Source organism: Tupaia chinensis, unplaced genomic scaffold (assembly GCF_000334495.1).
Source record: "Tupaia chinensis unplaced genomic scaffold, TupChi_1.0 Scaffold000673_1, whole genome shotgun sequence".
Classification (NCBI taxonomy): Eukaryota; Metazoa; Chordata; class Mammalia; order Scandentia; family Tupaiidae; genus Tupaia; species Tupaia belangeri.
In genome coordinates, this window is record NW_006160196.1 from 11,996 (window position 1) to 24,603 (window position 12,608).

At 60.6% G+C, this 12,608-nt stretch overlaps 1 protein-coding gene across 1 annotated transcript in view; it reads left to right on the forward strand.

Moving 5' to 3' along the window:
* Positions 1 to 12,608, forward strand: part of KCNC3 (potassium voltage-gated channel subfamily C member 3) — a gene marked incomplete at its 5' end in the record, with an annotated part of 12,955 nt that extends 347 nt beyond the window's left edge. The window contains 6 exon segments of the mRNA XM_014592267.2: positions 1 to 91; positions 3,843 to 4,686; positions 4,689 to 4,826; positions 6,084 to 6,275; positions 6,536 to 6,643; positions 10,073 to 12,608. Of these exon segments, the coding sequence (XP_014447753.2) occupies positions 1 to 91; positions 3,843 to 4,686; positions 4,689 to 4,826; positions 6,084 to 6,275; positions 6,536 to 6,643; positions 10,073 to 10,209 (1,510 nt within the window).

Sequence of the window (12,608 nt, forward strand, 5' to 3'; positions counted from 1 at the left end):
CGCGGGCGGCGCGGGCGGCACGTGGTGGCGCCGCTGGCAGCCCCGAGTGTGGGCGCTCTTCGAGGACCCCTACTCGTCGCGTGCAGCCAGGGTGAGCGTGCTCTCGGAGCCCCTATCCATCCCACCCTGCCTCTCCAGGCACTCCCAGACCCTCTGTGGCGCCCCTGTCCAACACTCATTCTCCTGGCCTGTCCCAACCTCTCCTGGTCACCTCTCTAGGACTCCTGGACTGTTAGAAGCCTCTTCCTCCAAGCCCGGGTCTCCTGTACTCCTCTGAACACGCCCTCTTCTGCCGGCCATCCCCCCATCCTCAAAAGACATCTCTCCAAACTTTAGAATCTCCCAGACCCCTCCAGAACCTATCTTGCTTCTCCAGGGTACCCTAGACCCTTAGAAACTTCCTCTCCATAGCGAATCTTCCCAGCTCTTCCAACAACTCCATTCCCATTTTTCCTGGACCCCTCCTCAACCCTCAGAGGAGCTCTCCGCAGTCCCTCAGAAGGCATCCCTTCCCAGCCCTCAAAGTGTCCCCAGCCCTGTAAGCACTACCCCTCACTCTCCCCTCCTCTCCAGACTTTTCCAAGGCCTCCCTGGGCTCTTCTCCCAGGTGAGCTCTCTCTCCATGTTTGAGTCTCCTGTTAAATTTCTAGGACTTGCTTCCCCCCATCCTTGCTTTTTCTGCTCTCAAAGTCTCAGAAGGCCCCCTATGCCGAGCTCAGCGCTTCCTGAGTCCCTCGTAACCTCCAAACTACTTGCTGTAGCCAGGACACTTCCTCCACCCCCTCATTGCAACCCTGAGTCTTGGGGAGTCTTTCCTCATGGAACCCCCAGGCCCTCTCTGTTCTTGTCTCTTCTTGCATCTTTTATGCCAACTCCTCTCTCCCATAAAGCTCCAGACGTGCCCGGAGCTTTTTCACCCCTCCTCCAGGCCTCCAGAGAGTGAGCCCCATGGTGTGCCCTTCCTCTCCGGAACCCCCAGATGTCCTCCAGAATCGCGTGTCCCTTATCCACATTCTCCCAGCTTTTCCATCTTACAAACTGCATCGCCCACTCTCTGTCTCTGGAATCCCCCCTCAAAGCCCTCTCCCAAGTCTAGATGACGTTCCCTCCTGCTCCACTGCTTTATCAAACCTTGGGGGCACCCTCAAGTCATCAGCCCCAAAACTTTTCTCCTCAGAATAGCTTCCAGTGCTTCCTACCCTGCTTTGGGAGCTTCCCCTTCCCCTCCTCCTCCAGCCCTGCTCTCTCCTTCTCAAGTTCCTCCTCCAAACCTCAGGACCAGGCTTCTTAGCCTGCCAGCACCACCACCAAGGAACCCACAGCCCGGCCTTAGACTTCCTCAACCCTTTTCTCCCTCAAAATGCCAGATTTCCACCCAAATCCTGCCCATCTATCCCAAAAAACTTTCCCCAACATTTGTAACTTCCCAGGCTGAGCGGGCACCCTCCCCCCTGGTTCTCAGCGGAACCTCTTCCTCCTCCTAACTTCCTCTCCATCCCAGAGACCCCGGAGGGAGAATGTGGTGGAGAGGGGGGCGGTTCCTTTGAGAGGAATTGGAATTAGAGGCAAAGAGGAGGGAGCCCAGGGCCCCCCGGGACCCAAACACCCGGAGGAGCCTGTCCCAGGCCCCTTCCCCCACCGTGCGGCGTCCCGGGCCAGGAAGGACGCGGAGCCGCAGTGCCGCATTCGCGCCGGGGGAGGGAGCGAGGGGGGGCCAAGAGGCACCGCATAAAGTTTGGTCCCCGGGAAGCGCTGAGTGGACAAGATTTGGGGTTGAGTCGGGGGAGGCGGGGAGGCAGAGGTGCAGAAGGGACGTGGCCCCAGATGCCCCCTCGGGCCTCTGAGCGGTCCTCTCCCTGCACGGCCCTGGGCGCCCTTCCCTCCTGTGACCCCACTGAAAGGTGCTGAGGTGAGGGGAAAGTGAACGTAGAGTCCTTCTGTAATGGTCAGGCTAGGGGTCCGGGACAGCTACGGGGTCGTTCATTTACTCCATCAGTGTTTTTTTTGTCTGCGGCGTGCTAGGCACTTTCCAGCTAAGTGAGACTGCTTGAGAGAGTTGGAAGCGGAGGCCAAAGCAAAGTGGAGATCTGGCCCTACCTCTCCTTCCCTCCTCCCCTCCCTTCCTCCCTCGTAATCTTTCCTTCTTACAGAGACTCCATGTCCTCTACCCTTTCTGCTTTTGAGCTACCTCGAGGTCAGAGGTTAAACTAGCCCGACGCTATCCTGCCTCTGCAGCTGCTCACTGCGGTGGGTGCCCACCTTCCCCTGTGCTCTGGGAAGGAAGGAGTTAATCCAGCTTCTGGCCCGTGGCCCCCCGCCGGGCAGCGGCGGCACTGCGGCTGCGCACTGCCTGCTGGGCTCCGGCCCGGACAGGGTTAAGACGGCTCCCGGCCGCTGCGAAAAAAAACCCACTGCAGTGCCGCAGCCTGCGCCGCGCGCCCGGCTCGGAGGGGGCGGGGAGCGCCGGGCATGCGCTCTGCGGAGGCCTCTGGCCTCTTAACCACTGCGGAGAAAGGAAGAGGGGCAGAGAGCCAGCTCTGACCTCTGACCCACCCGACATCCAGGGCTCTCTTCCCTCGCCCCCCCTCTGCTCTACATCTCAGGTTAAAGCCAAGCCCAGACCCTGCTTCCCATGCCTGTGGAGAAGGAGGTTCCACGAGGGACAGTGTCCCCCGGCCCACCCCAAGGTCCAGGGTCCTCTCTGTGGCCCCACCATGGCCCCCTTTCACTGTACCCCAGATTAGAAGCCATGCACCCCATGCCCTCCCTCTTCCACTACCCTTCTGATTGAGCCCCCTCTTTGCCCCAGCACCTTATTCCCTGCCCTCCCCTCTCCCCACCCCTTCACATCCAATAAGCCCACATCTCTAGAGGTCTGACCCCAGGCCTGCCTTCTCTGGTTCTTGCCTTTACTCCCTCTATTTCAAGGCTTTCACCAAAACCCACACCCCTGTGCAGCAGTATCTCCCATCTTGAAATGGCCCAGGCACCCCCACCCCATATTCTGTGCCTCTGACAAAGGCCCCCGGCCTCTGGCCCTGGCCCTTGCTTCTCCTGTGTCCAGGCCCCTGATTCTCCCTCCCCAGGGTCTTAAACCCCATCCTTCCTTCCCAGTTCTGATCCCTTTTCTGGGCTTGGCTGTTCAACCCCTTCCTGCTCCAGGGCCCAGTGCCCCCTGTGTATGAGGTGCTTGCTCTAGCCCTCTCCCTCAGCACCAAAGTCCTTAACTCCTGGCCTCTTGCCCCCACTAACTGATGCCCCTACACCGTAGTAACGGCAGTCCTTACTGTGTTCCAGGCGCTGGGCCAAGCACTGTTTTTGTACACTCACCTGGTTTAACCCTCACGACAGTCCCATAAAACCCCCGAGACTCAGCCAAATCTCCTTGCCCAGGTCAGGCAGGTTACAATCCGGATTAAACCCAGGCTTCCTTCACCATCTCCTGGTTCCTTCTCCCTGCTCGCCCTCTTCCCATACCCCCCCTCAGCTCCAAAGTGAGACAGAGGGTGTGTGATCTTCGTCCAGGATGGTGGGAGAGGGGGGCCAGGACATGTGGGCCAGGGGCCAGACGAGTCATCTCCAAGGACGAGGAGAGGCTGCCAGAGAGGCTGCTGTCGGCCTCAAGCCAGCTCCTCTCCTGCTGCATCTGCTCCTCCCTTCCCCTTCCCTTTTGTTACCTTGAGGAAGAGCCAGACAGGGTGCCGGGAATGATGGAGCCGCTGGGTTGGGACATGGATTTTCCCTGGAGTCAGGGCCTAGAAGGTGGGGAGGGGACACCAGAAGGGTCTTTGGGGCCTCTGATCGACCAGATGCCTGGGTCAGCTCTCCCCTCTGCCCTGCAGTATGTGGCCTTCGCCTCGCTCTTCTTCATCCTCATCTCCATCACCACTTTCTGCCTGGAGACCCATGAGGGCTTCATCCACATCAGCAACAAGACGGTGACACAGGCCTCCCCGATCCCTGGGGCCCCGCCGGAGAACATCACCAACGTGGAGGTGGAGACGGAGCCCTTCTTGACCTACGTGGAGGGCGTGTGCGTGGTCTGGTTCACCTTTGAGTTCCTCATGCGCATCACCTTCTGCCCGGACAAGGTGGAGTTCCTCAAGAGCAGCCTCAACATCATCGACTGTGTGGCCATCCTGCCCTTCTATCTCGAGGTGGGCCTGTCAGGCCTCAGCTCCAAAGCCGCCAAGGACGTGCTGGGCTTCCTGCGGGTCGTGCGCTTCGTGCGCATCCTGCGCATCTTCAAGCTGACCCGCCACTTTGTGGGGCTGCGTGTGCTGGGCCACACGCTCCGCGCCAGCACCAACGAGTTCCTGCTGCTCATCATCTTCCTAGCCCTGGGGGTGCTCATCTTTGCCACCATGATCTACTACGCTGAGCGCATTGGCGCCGACCCCGATGACATCCTGGGCTCCAACCACACCTACTTCAAGAACATCCCCATTGGTTTCTGGTGGGCCGTGGTCACCATGACAACGCTGGGCTACGGAGACATGTACCCCAAGACTTGGTCGGGGATGCTGGTCGGGGCGCTCTGTGCCCTGGCCGGGGTGCTCACCATCGCCATGCCCGTCCCCGTCATTGTCAACAACTTTGGCATGTACTATTCGCTGGCCATGGCCAAACAGAAGCTGCCCAAGAAGAAGAACAAACACATCCCCCGGCCCCCGCAGCCTGGACCTCCCTGCCAGGGCCCCACACGCACCCGGGGCTGCTCAGGGGAGGAGCGGGTGGGTTGGGGATCATGGGGCTGCCCCCTCTGCCTGCCCCTGGTGAGCCTTGCCCATTGGCTCAGGAGGAGGTGATTGAGATCAACCGGGCAGGTGAGGCTGGGCAGTGGGGGTGGAGGTGGGGGATATGGGGACACAAGAGGGAGTGGCTGAGGCCTGGAGGGACCAGGATGGTCAGCAACAGAGAGAGGAGAGGCCACAGATGGACGGCTAGAGCCGAGACCAAAGGGGAGGCCAGGGGGCCGCAGAGACGCGAGTTTGGCGAGGAAGAGCCTCTGGGAGAGCGGGACTCAGTGGGCTGGCGAGGCAGCGGCGGGAGGCAGAGCAGTTGGCTCCACAGTGCCAGGGATGCAGGGAGACATGGGCGACTCACGTGTGAGTCACAGCAGAGCACAGACGGATGGTGCAGCCTTAGCGTCCTGGAGGATGGTTCTGGAGACAAAAGCTGAGGCAGGGGGCTATGTCACTTAGAGATGGGACAGAGACCAAAGGCGGGTAGTGGGAGAGAGTTTGGGTTCCAGCGACAGACCAAGGGTGGGGGCAGTCTCCCAGACCCAGCCAGAGGCAGGCAGAGAGCCCTGGGCGGAATGGCCACACGACAGGAAATCAGGCCCCAGGCTTCGTGGGGGGCAGTGTGGGGACACCGGTAAGGTCCAGAGAGGAAGGAGGGTGGGGAGGGGACAGGGATGTTGACCATGGTTGTGTGTGTGTGTGCCACCCCGGGGGAGTCAGGCCTCTGAGGCAGATTTGGGTGTCCAGAGGAGGCCAGTGGGCCCCACCCCCACACCTTAAGTAGGTCAAGAAAGGGAGCTGGGCCTCCCGGCCCCCATCTTGCTCCCTCAGCTGCTGACCCAGTTTCACACCAATTAAAAATAGCTGGAGTCAGAGCCTAGGGGACCCCCACCTGCCCCTCCCTCATCTATCACCTTCCCACGGTGCCCTTTCCAGCACCCCACACCACACATGTCCCCAGCCTGCCACATCCTGGCCTGCCATGCCTCTGCACCCTGATCCTTCCCAGCTGGACCCTGCTCAGTCCCCCTCAGCCGGCCTCCTTCCGCTGCCCCCCACCCGGCACCTACCCAGCTGCCAGTTCTGAGCCCACGTGCTCCCCCAGCTCAGCTCTGTCCCACTCTTCCCAATGCTTGGCACCTTCCGGGTGGTGGCCCTTCACAACCTACCAGCACCCCCGGCCCCTCACCCAGCTGCGCCCTCCTGTCAGCCTCCCCTTCCCGCAGTCTCCACACTCAACAGCCTCAACTCTCCAGCACCCTCACTGCTGACCTCTGCACCCCGCCATGAGCTCTGACACCTTGCTTCCTCTCGTGTCTCTGACCCCTCTGGATGTAGATCCCCGCCCCAATGGGGACCCAGCAGCCGCCGCACTTGCCCATGAGGACTGCCCAGCCATTGACCAGCCCGCCATGTCCCCGGAGGACAAGAGTCCCATCACGCCGGGAAGCCGGGGCCGCTACAGCCGGGACCGGGCCTGCTTCCTCCTCACCGACTACGCCCCTTCCCCTGATGGCTCCATCAGGAAAGGTGAGGTGCTCTCCACGGGCCAGCCCCTCCCTCTCTCCCCTGCACGGGGAGGGAGGAGAGGGTGATGGGCTGGAGGCGGTGGACTCCCTGTCCCTCGTCCCCCACCTCTCTCCTCCGGCCCAGACCGCCTCCCTCCCAGAGCTCCGCCACCCCAGGTTCCTCTCCACTGACCCTTCACCTGTCTTTATTCCATCTCCATTCCCCCCCACCCGGACCCTCTGGCCTCTTCCCCTACCCCCAGCCATTGGTGCTCCCCCAAGGTTCCCCCCAGACTGGCGTAAGCCAGGCCCCCCAAGCTTCTTGCCCGACCTCAACGCCAACGCCGCAGCCTGGATATCCCCCTAGTGGACGAACCCCCTCCCCCCGGGGTAAGTAGCCCCCTGACCTTCGACTCTCCCCTCCCTCCTGACTAACCCCCTGAGAACATGCAGCCCTCACTGACCGAGCCCCACCCCTCACTGCAGCGGCCGCTCCCAGCTGCCCCCACTGCCCCCGACACTGACCCCTGCCTGCCCAGGACTTGCCCTGGCCTCACTAACCCCCAGAACTAACCCCAGCTCCCACTCGCCCTCACGACTGACCCCATCCTCACCCATCCACGTCTCTCCCGGCCTTTCCCTTGGTTTGGTTAATTCAGTCAGGAAAGGGGGTGCGGCCAGGACACTTGTACACACAGGGTGGGGTGAGGGAGGCTCGGCGCCGATCCAGTCTCTGCGAACGTGGCGAGCACTTAGCACCCACGTGTTGCGGGCTGGCCCCGGGCTCAGCTGGGAACAGTGTGCACTTGGAGCTCCCTGCTCGGCAGGGCAGGCAGGCGCGGACCGACACTGGCTGTTTGGAGTGCTCTAGGCTGGGACGGGAGGACCTGGGGCGCAGTGAGAGGGACATGCACACTCCTGGGTGAGGAGGCCCTCAGCACCTGTGGTGTCTCCATGAGGTTTAAAGCGTGAGCGCTTCTCCCAGCCCAGTGGAGGTGACCCCATTAGACGGCAGTGATTGCAGGGAGCCGAGGAAGCAAGGCTGGGAGAGAGCTGAGGAGCTAGTGAGGAGGCTGGAGGGGCTGGACCTCGCCAGGGCCTGGGAAGCAGGTGAGCCTGCAGGGCCAGGATGCAGGGGGCAGAGTGTAGGGGACAACGAGGCCTGAGCTGGGGCCAGTCAGGAGGCAGCGTGCACGGGTGCAGAGCTGCTGAATCATCAGCAAACCTCCAGCGCCTGCCGTGCCAGGACTGTGGACCCCAGCCAATCCCTGGCTACTTGGTTCATTCATGGAGTGGGTCATTCATTCAGCAATGGACTCCTGAGGACACAGTTCCAGGTGCAGGATGGTGGGTGAGCAGGAACTACCTTCAGTTTACAGCTGAGAGCGGAGGCTAGCAAGGGCACATGTTTTGGCCAGCACTATTTATAAATGAAGTTTTTTTTTTTTAAAGAATTATTTTTAAAATTTATTATTATTATTTTTTAATTTGACCAGAGAGAGACAGAGAGAGAGAAAGGAAGAGCAAGTGAGAAAGCAAGCCACCAGGTCCAGGACTCGAACTGTAGTCGGCCATGTGGGAGTCCAGCGCCTTAACCACCACACCACCTGCCAACCCTATAAATGAAGTTTGACTGGAGGAAGTAGAAAATAAACAGGAAACGAACAAGGTAATTCCTTTGGCCACTTCAGTGAGGTGGGCCTGCTGAGGCCTCTTTGAAGAGGTGACATGAAGCCTGCAGGTGAGGGCCAGCCAGGCAGAAGGGACAGCAAGTTGAAATGCCCTGGGTGCTGAGGCCATGAGCTTGTCTGCTCAAGGAACAGCAAGAAGGACACGAGGGGCCCCAGGGAAGTTCAGGGAGAAAGAGCAGGAGGGATTTTGGCCGTGGTGAAGAGGCTCGATTTGATCTGAATTGTGATGGGAAGCTCCCTGAAGGTATCTGATCCACCGTTTATTCCTTCTAGAAACCTCTGTGCAACCCTCCGTAGAAATACAGAGACACATTCTTAAGAATCCAGCCCAAGGCCCAAGATGTCACAGGGGGCCTCGGGAGCCTCTGGGATGCTTCCTCTAAGCCCTCAGCTTTCACGTTAGTTCAGGGAGGGCCATGACCAACCTGGGGCCACAGAGCAGAAGGGATGAGGGCTCAGGCTCTGGGCCCCTAGTCCAGAGGGGCCTGTGTGGCTCCTCCGTTCTGGCCCACCACTCTCCTTTCGCAACTGTCCTGTCACCCTCCATTTTCATCTCATCCCCCCTCCCTTCCCTCCTGCTCCTCCTCAACCCTCCCCCAGCTTGTACCCAGCCTGTTACCACCTTTGCTCCCCACCCCAGGCCTGGAGGGCCCCCACAGAATGGAGGGGGAGGGAGTGGGGAGGGTTTAAGAATGGGGTGAGGGAGGATTGGGGGTGGGTGGGGTGGTCCCTGCTTCTTTGCCTCTGATGCCAAAATCCATTCATTAAACTCAAATAATGGCTGGAGCTGATGGGGCTGCCTGGACTCTTGGCCCCAAGCCCTGGACCCTTTCCCCTGCTCCTCCCTCCCTGTCTGCCCTGGACCCTCCTTCCCTAGAGCTCCTACTCCTCCCCCAGGACCCTGCCTCCTTCCCTTCTGGCCTGTCCTCCCATGACCCTTCCCTTTGACCTCTCCCCTCACCAGCACCCAGCCCAACACCTGACCTCCCCCTACCCCCAACCTCCAGCCACCCCGGAAGCTCCTTCCATATTTGATGTCTCTAACGGCCCCATTTCACTGCTCCCTCTCCCCCGGAAAACACCAGAGAGGAAGAAGACATCCCGGCGTTTCTCCGTCCCCCCAACAGTGAAGCTGTGTTGGGGGGTTCCCCTGACCATTCTCCCCACACTGTGACTCTGTCTATTTCTGTCCCCAGCTCTTGTCACCGCCTGAGACCTCGCGAGACCCTCGGTTCCCCTTTGTCCCTTCCCCCCAGGTTAGCAACTGGGAATGGCTGGGAGGGGGCATCCCTAAGATATTGGACTCCAGTCCCTCCCCCAGACCCTCTCCCCAAGGGCCAGACGCCCTGGTCCAGACAGCTCTAGGAAAGCCACAGGTCTCCCTGGCTGCTGGCAGAATCCTGAAGACATTCCTAGGCTTTCGAGAAACCACACACATGTACACACGCATGCACACGCACGCACGCACACGCACGCACGCTGCTCCTCTACCTTAGAGCCCACTAGCGGTCACATTTAGAGCCTTACCTGCAGGTGAGATGTCCCTGAGAACCTCGGGGTGAGCCTTGCCTCCTCCACGGCACCTGGACCTCAGCCACCCAGAGGCGCAGCCTTGGCCCCACCCAGCCCACAGCCCGCCTGCCATCCCCGCTTTTCAGCCTGCGTTGCCCCCCAGATCTGCCACCTGCCCGGCACCCCCCCAGCCCTCCCCACTGGCTGGGGGGGAGGGGTAAGGGGACTGCGGTGGGGATGGGATGGGGCCGGGGCGGGGCAGGGGAGGCTGGGTGGGGTGGGTAACACCCTGCTTCCTAATTCTGAGTCTCTCCCCCCATGTCTGGCCCTTTCTTGTCCATGGTGACTGACTGCAATTTGTTCACTTTCTCTCTCCATCTCCTTGGTCCGCCTCTGTCTGTCTCTCTGTCTCTTGCCGTCCATCTTTCTGTCTCTGTGTGTTTGTCTCTGTGTCCATCTCCCTGTCTCTTATTCTTGTCTCGCTCACCATCTCTGTCTCTTTCCTCTGTCTCTGGGCATCTTTTGCCCTCTCCATCTCCCTGTCTTGGGGGTCTCTGTATGTGGACTCTCTCCCTGCATCCCTTCTCCATGCTTCCTTCCCGTGTCCCCCCCCCAGGTTACGAGAAATCCCGCAGCCTGAGCAGCATCGCGGGCCTGAGCGGGGTGTCCCTCCGCCTGGCGCCCCTTGCCACCCCTCCTGGCTCTCCCCGGGCCACCCGCCGTGCTCCTCCAACCCTGCCCTCCATCCTCTAGCGCTCCCCTCCCCCCTGTGGGGGGACTCGGGGGTGACCAGGAAGAAGGTCAAAGGAGCTGGGGGTGGGGGGTGGGGGAAAGGGTTTTTTTAAAAAAAAAAAATCAAAAAGTCATTAATAATATGCAACCGAGATGACGACGCCAGCAGACACCCCCGGGCCCCTCACTCCCCACCTGGGCCCCCAGGATGGAGGGGGAGAGGCCAAAACTCGTCCTCCCAACTCTTCCTCCTCCCCCCTCCAAAAAAGCCTTCTCAGGTCTCCATGAGCCATAGGACGCCCCCTCCCGTAGACTCGTGTAAATAAGCCCAGACGACTCCAGCTCCATCTCGGGCCCTCCCGGCACTGCATGCCTCCCGGCCGGACGCTGCTCCAGCTCCACTCAGCAATAAGCCGCCAGGGCTGCATGCCGCGATCGAGGGAAGGGGCACTCTGGGAGGGCGCCGGGACCTTAACGGGGACAGGCTGGCCTCTAAGCCACTTGAGTGGCTCCTGGCTTCCTGCCCTTCACCCGGGAGGGCAACCCACCCATCGCGCCGTGATTAAGGAAACGGCATCTTATACATAGCCTAGAAAACGTGCAGGGGAAACGGGCGGGGCCCGCGCTGAGCACCGGAGCAGAGCGCAGGCGATGGGCCGCGACTCCCGCGGCCTCTAGGGGTCTCCTTCTGGTGACGCCGCCCTCACGTCCTCTCCCTCCACCCCCCAGGGATCTGCTCGCCTCTCTTCTTGCTGCATGGACTCAGACCTCCCATCCCAGAATCTTGGGATGATTTGGCCCTAGCACTCAAAATGCCCCATCACTCCATCCCCAGGACATGAGACCTGCACCCAAAATTCCTGAGACTGACCCTGGCACCCCGCACACTTCCACACACTCCTGGGACTTGGCCTCTGCACACAGATGCTCCCCGTCCGTCCCCCCACCCCACCCCACGCTCCCACCCGGACTGCATCCCATCACTTCTAACACCTCCAAGACTTGACCCAGCTCTTCAGCTCAGTTTCAGCCTTTGGGATGCTCCAAGTCCCTCCTACAACTCTGACATTTCCCAGACACCCATAAGTCCTCAGGCCTGCCCCCCAGAGATCCTCAAATTAACACCGGACTCATCACCCCAGGTTCCTCTGACACTAGCAATTCCCAGATAGGCTCTACCTGTCTGCAGGTCCAGGGAACCAGATCCTTCCGGGCGCCCCCTTTCTGATGCCTGACCCTGCCTCCTCAAGCCCCTTTCCTGAGATGGTACCCAAAAAAAACTCTTCGTAGACCAGTGTTTCCCTGGGGCCATATCCGTGCGGGTGGGGTGCCGCAGTTGCAGGCAGCACAAGGCAAACACTTGTTTTAAAGTCCCGTCTTCCGTGTGCAAGTGTGCTCGAGCCGCCGTGTCCAGGTACGTGGCCTGGCCAGCACACCGCTCACTGAGGCCATTTAAGGTTGTCTACGAATGGCCACAGGCTGTCCCCAGATGGGGAAGCCCTGGGGTATCAAGCTTGGGGAACTATGCCATCCATCTCGCCCGCCCTTCCCCCGTGCCCATCGCCCCGCCATGCTGGCAGGTGGGAAGACATTTTTCTCATTTCCCATCCTGACTCAAGGATGCGCTACCTCCCCCGAGCCGAGACCACACCAGTCCCAGAATCCTTAGTGGACCCCCCTTTGGAGCTTGGGGCCCATGAAATTAGCAAACCTTCTTCCCTCTGCTCCCACAGCCTCAGGAACCCCCACCCGAGGGGGGGCGTCACTGAGCACGATTCTTGATGCAACGATTCCTATGCAAGGGGCATTTTGAGTCCCCCCATCCTTTCCTCGGACCCTAAACCCTGGTGAATCGGGGTGAGGGGTGGGACGGGTTCTGGTGGGGGCGGGGCTAAGGGCTAGGGGTTCCAGACACCAGGGTATGGGGTGGGGACTGATCATATTGCCAAAGGGTTTAACTTCTTAAAAAACGCCCCCAGTTTCCCCGGACCCTCACGAAAGTCGAACGGGGCGGGAAAAGGGGGTGAGGGTTTTTTCCAAAGGGTACTGACCTCTTCCCGACGATTCCCCCATCCCCGCTCGCCAATACGCCACATGTACCCAGCTTTTTAGTTCAGCTTTTAAAAATAACCAGTCATTATAAACTTCTACCAAATGTGATTCTTGTTCCCTCGCCCCCCAGCCCCCAAATCGAGGGTGGGATTCGGGGAGCGAGAGCAAGCTCCAGGGACGACTTCAAAGTCCGGCTGGCTCCCCCCTTTTCCCGGCCGCCAGGGTGCCTGCAACTGCACGCATGCGCTGCATGACGCCCCCCCCCACGCATGTCGCGCCCCGCCCGCGTTCCGGGAACGCACGGACACGGGGCAGGGCGGGGCGATTGGGGAGGAATGAATGGCGGGGGGGTCTTCTGAGCTCTGCGG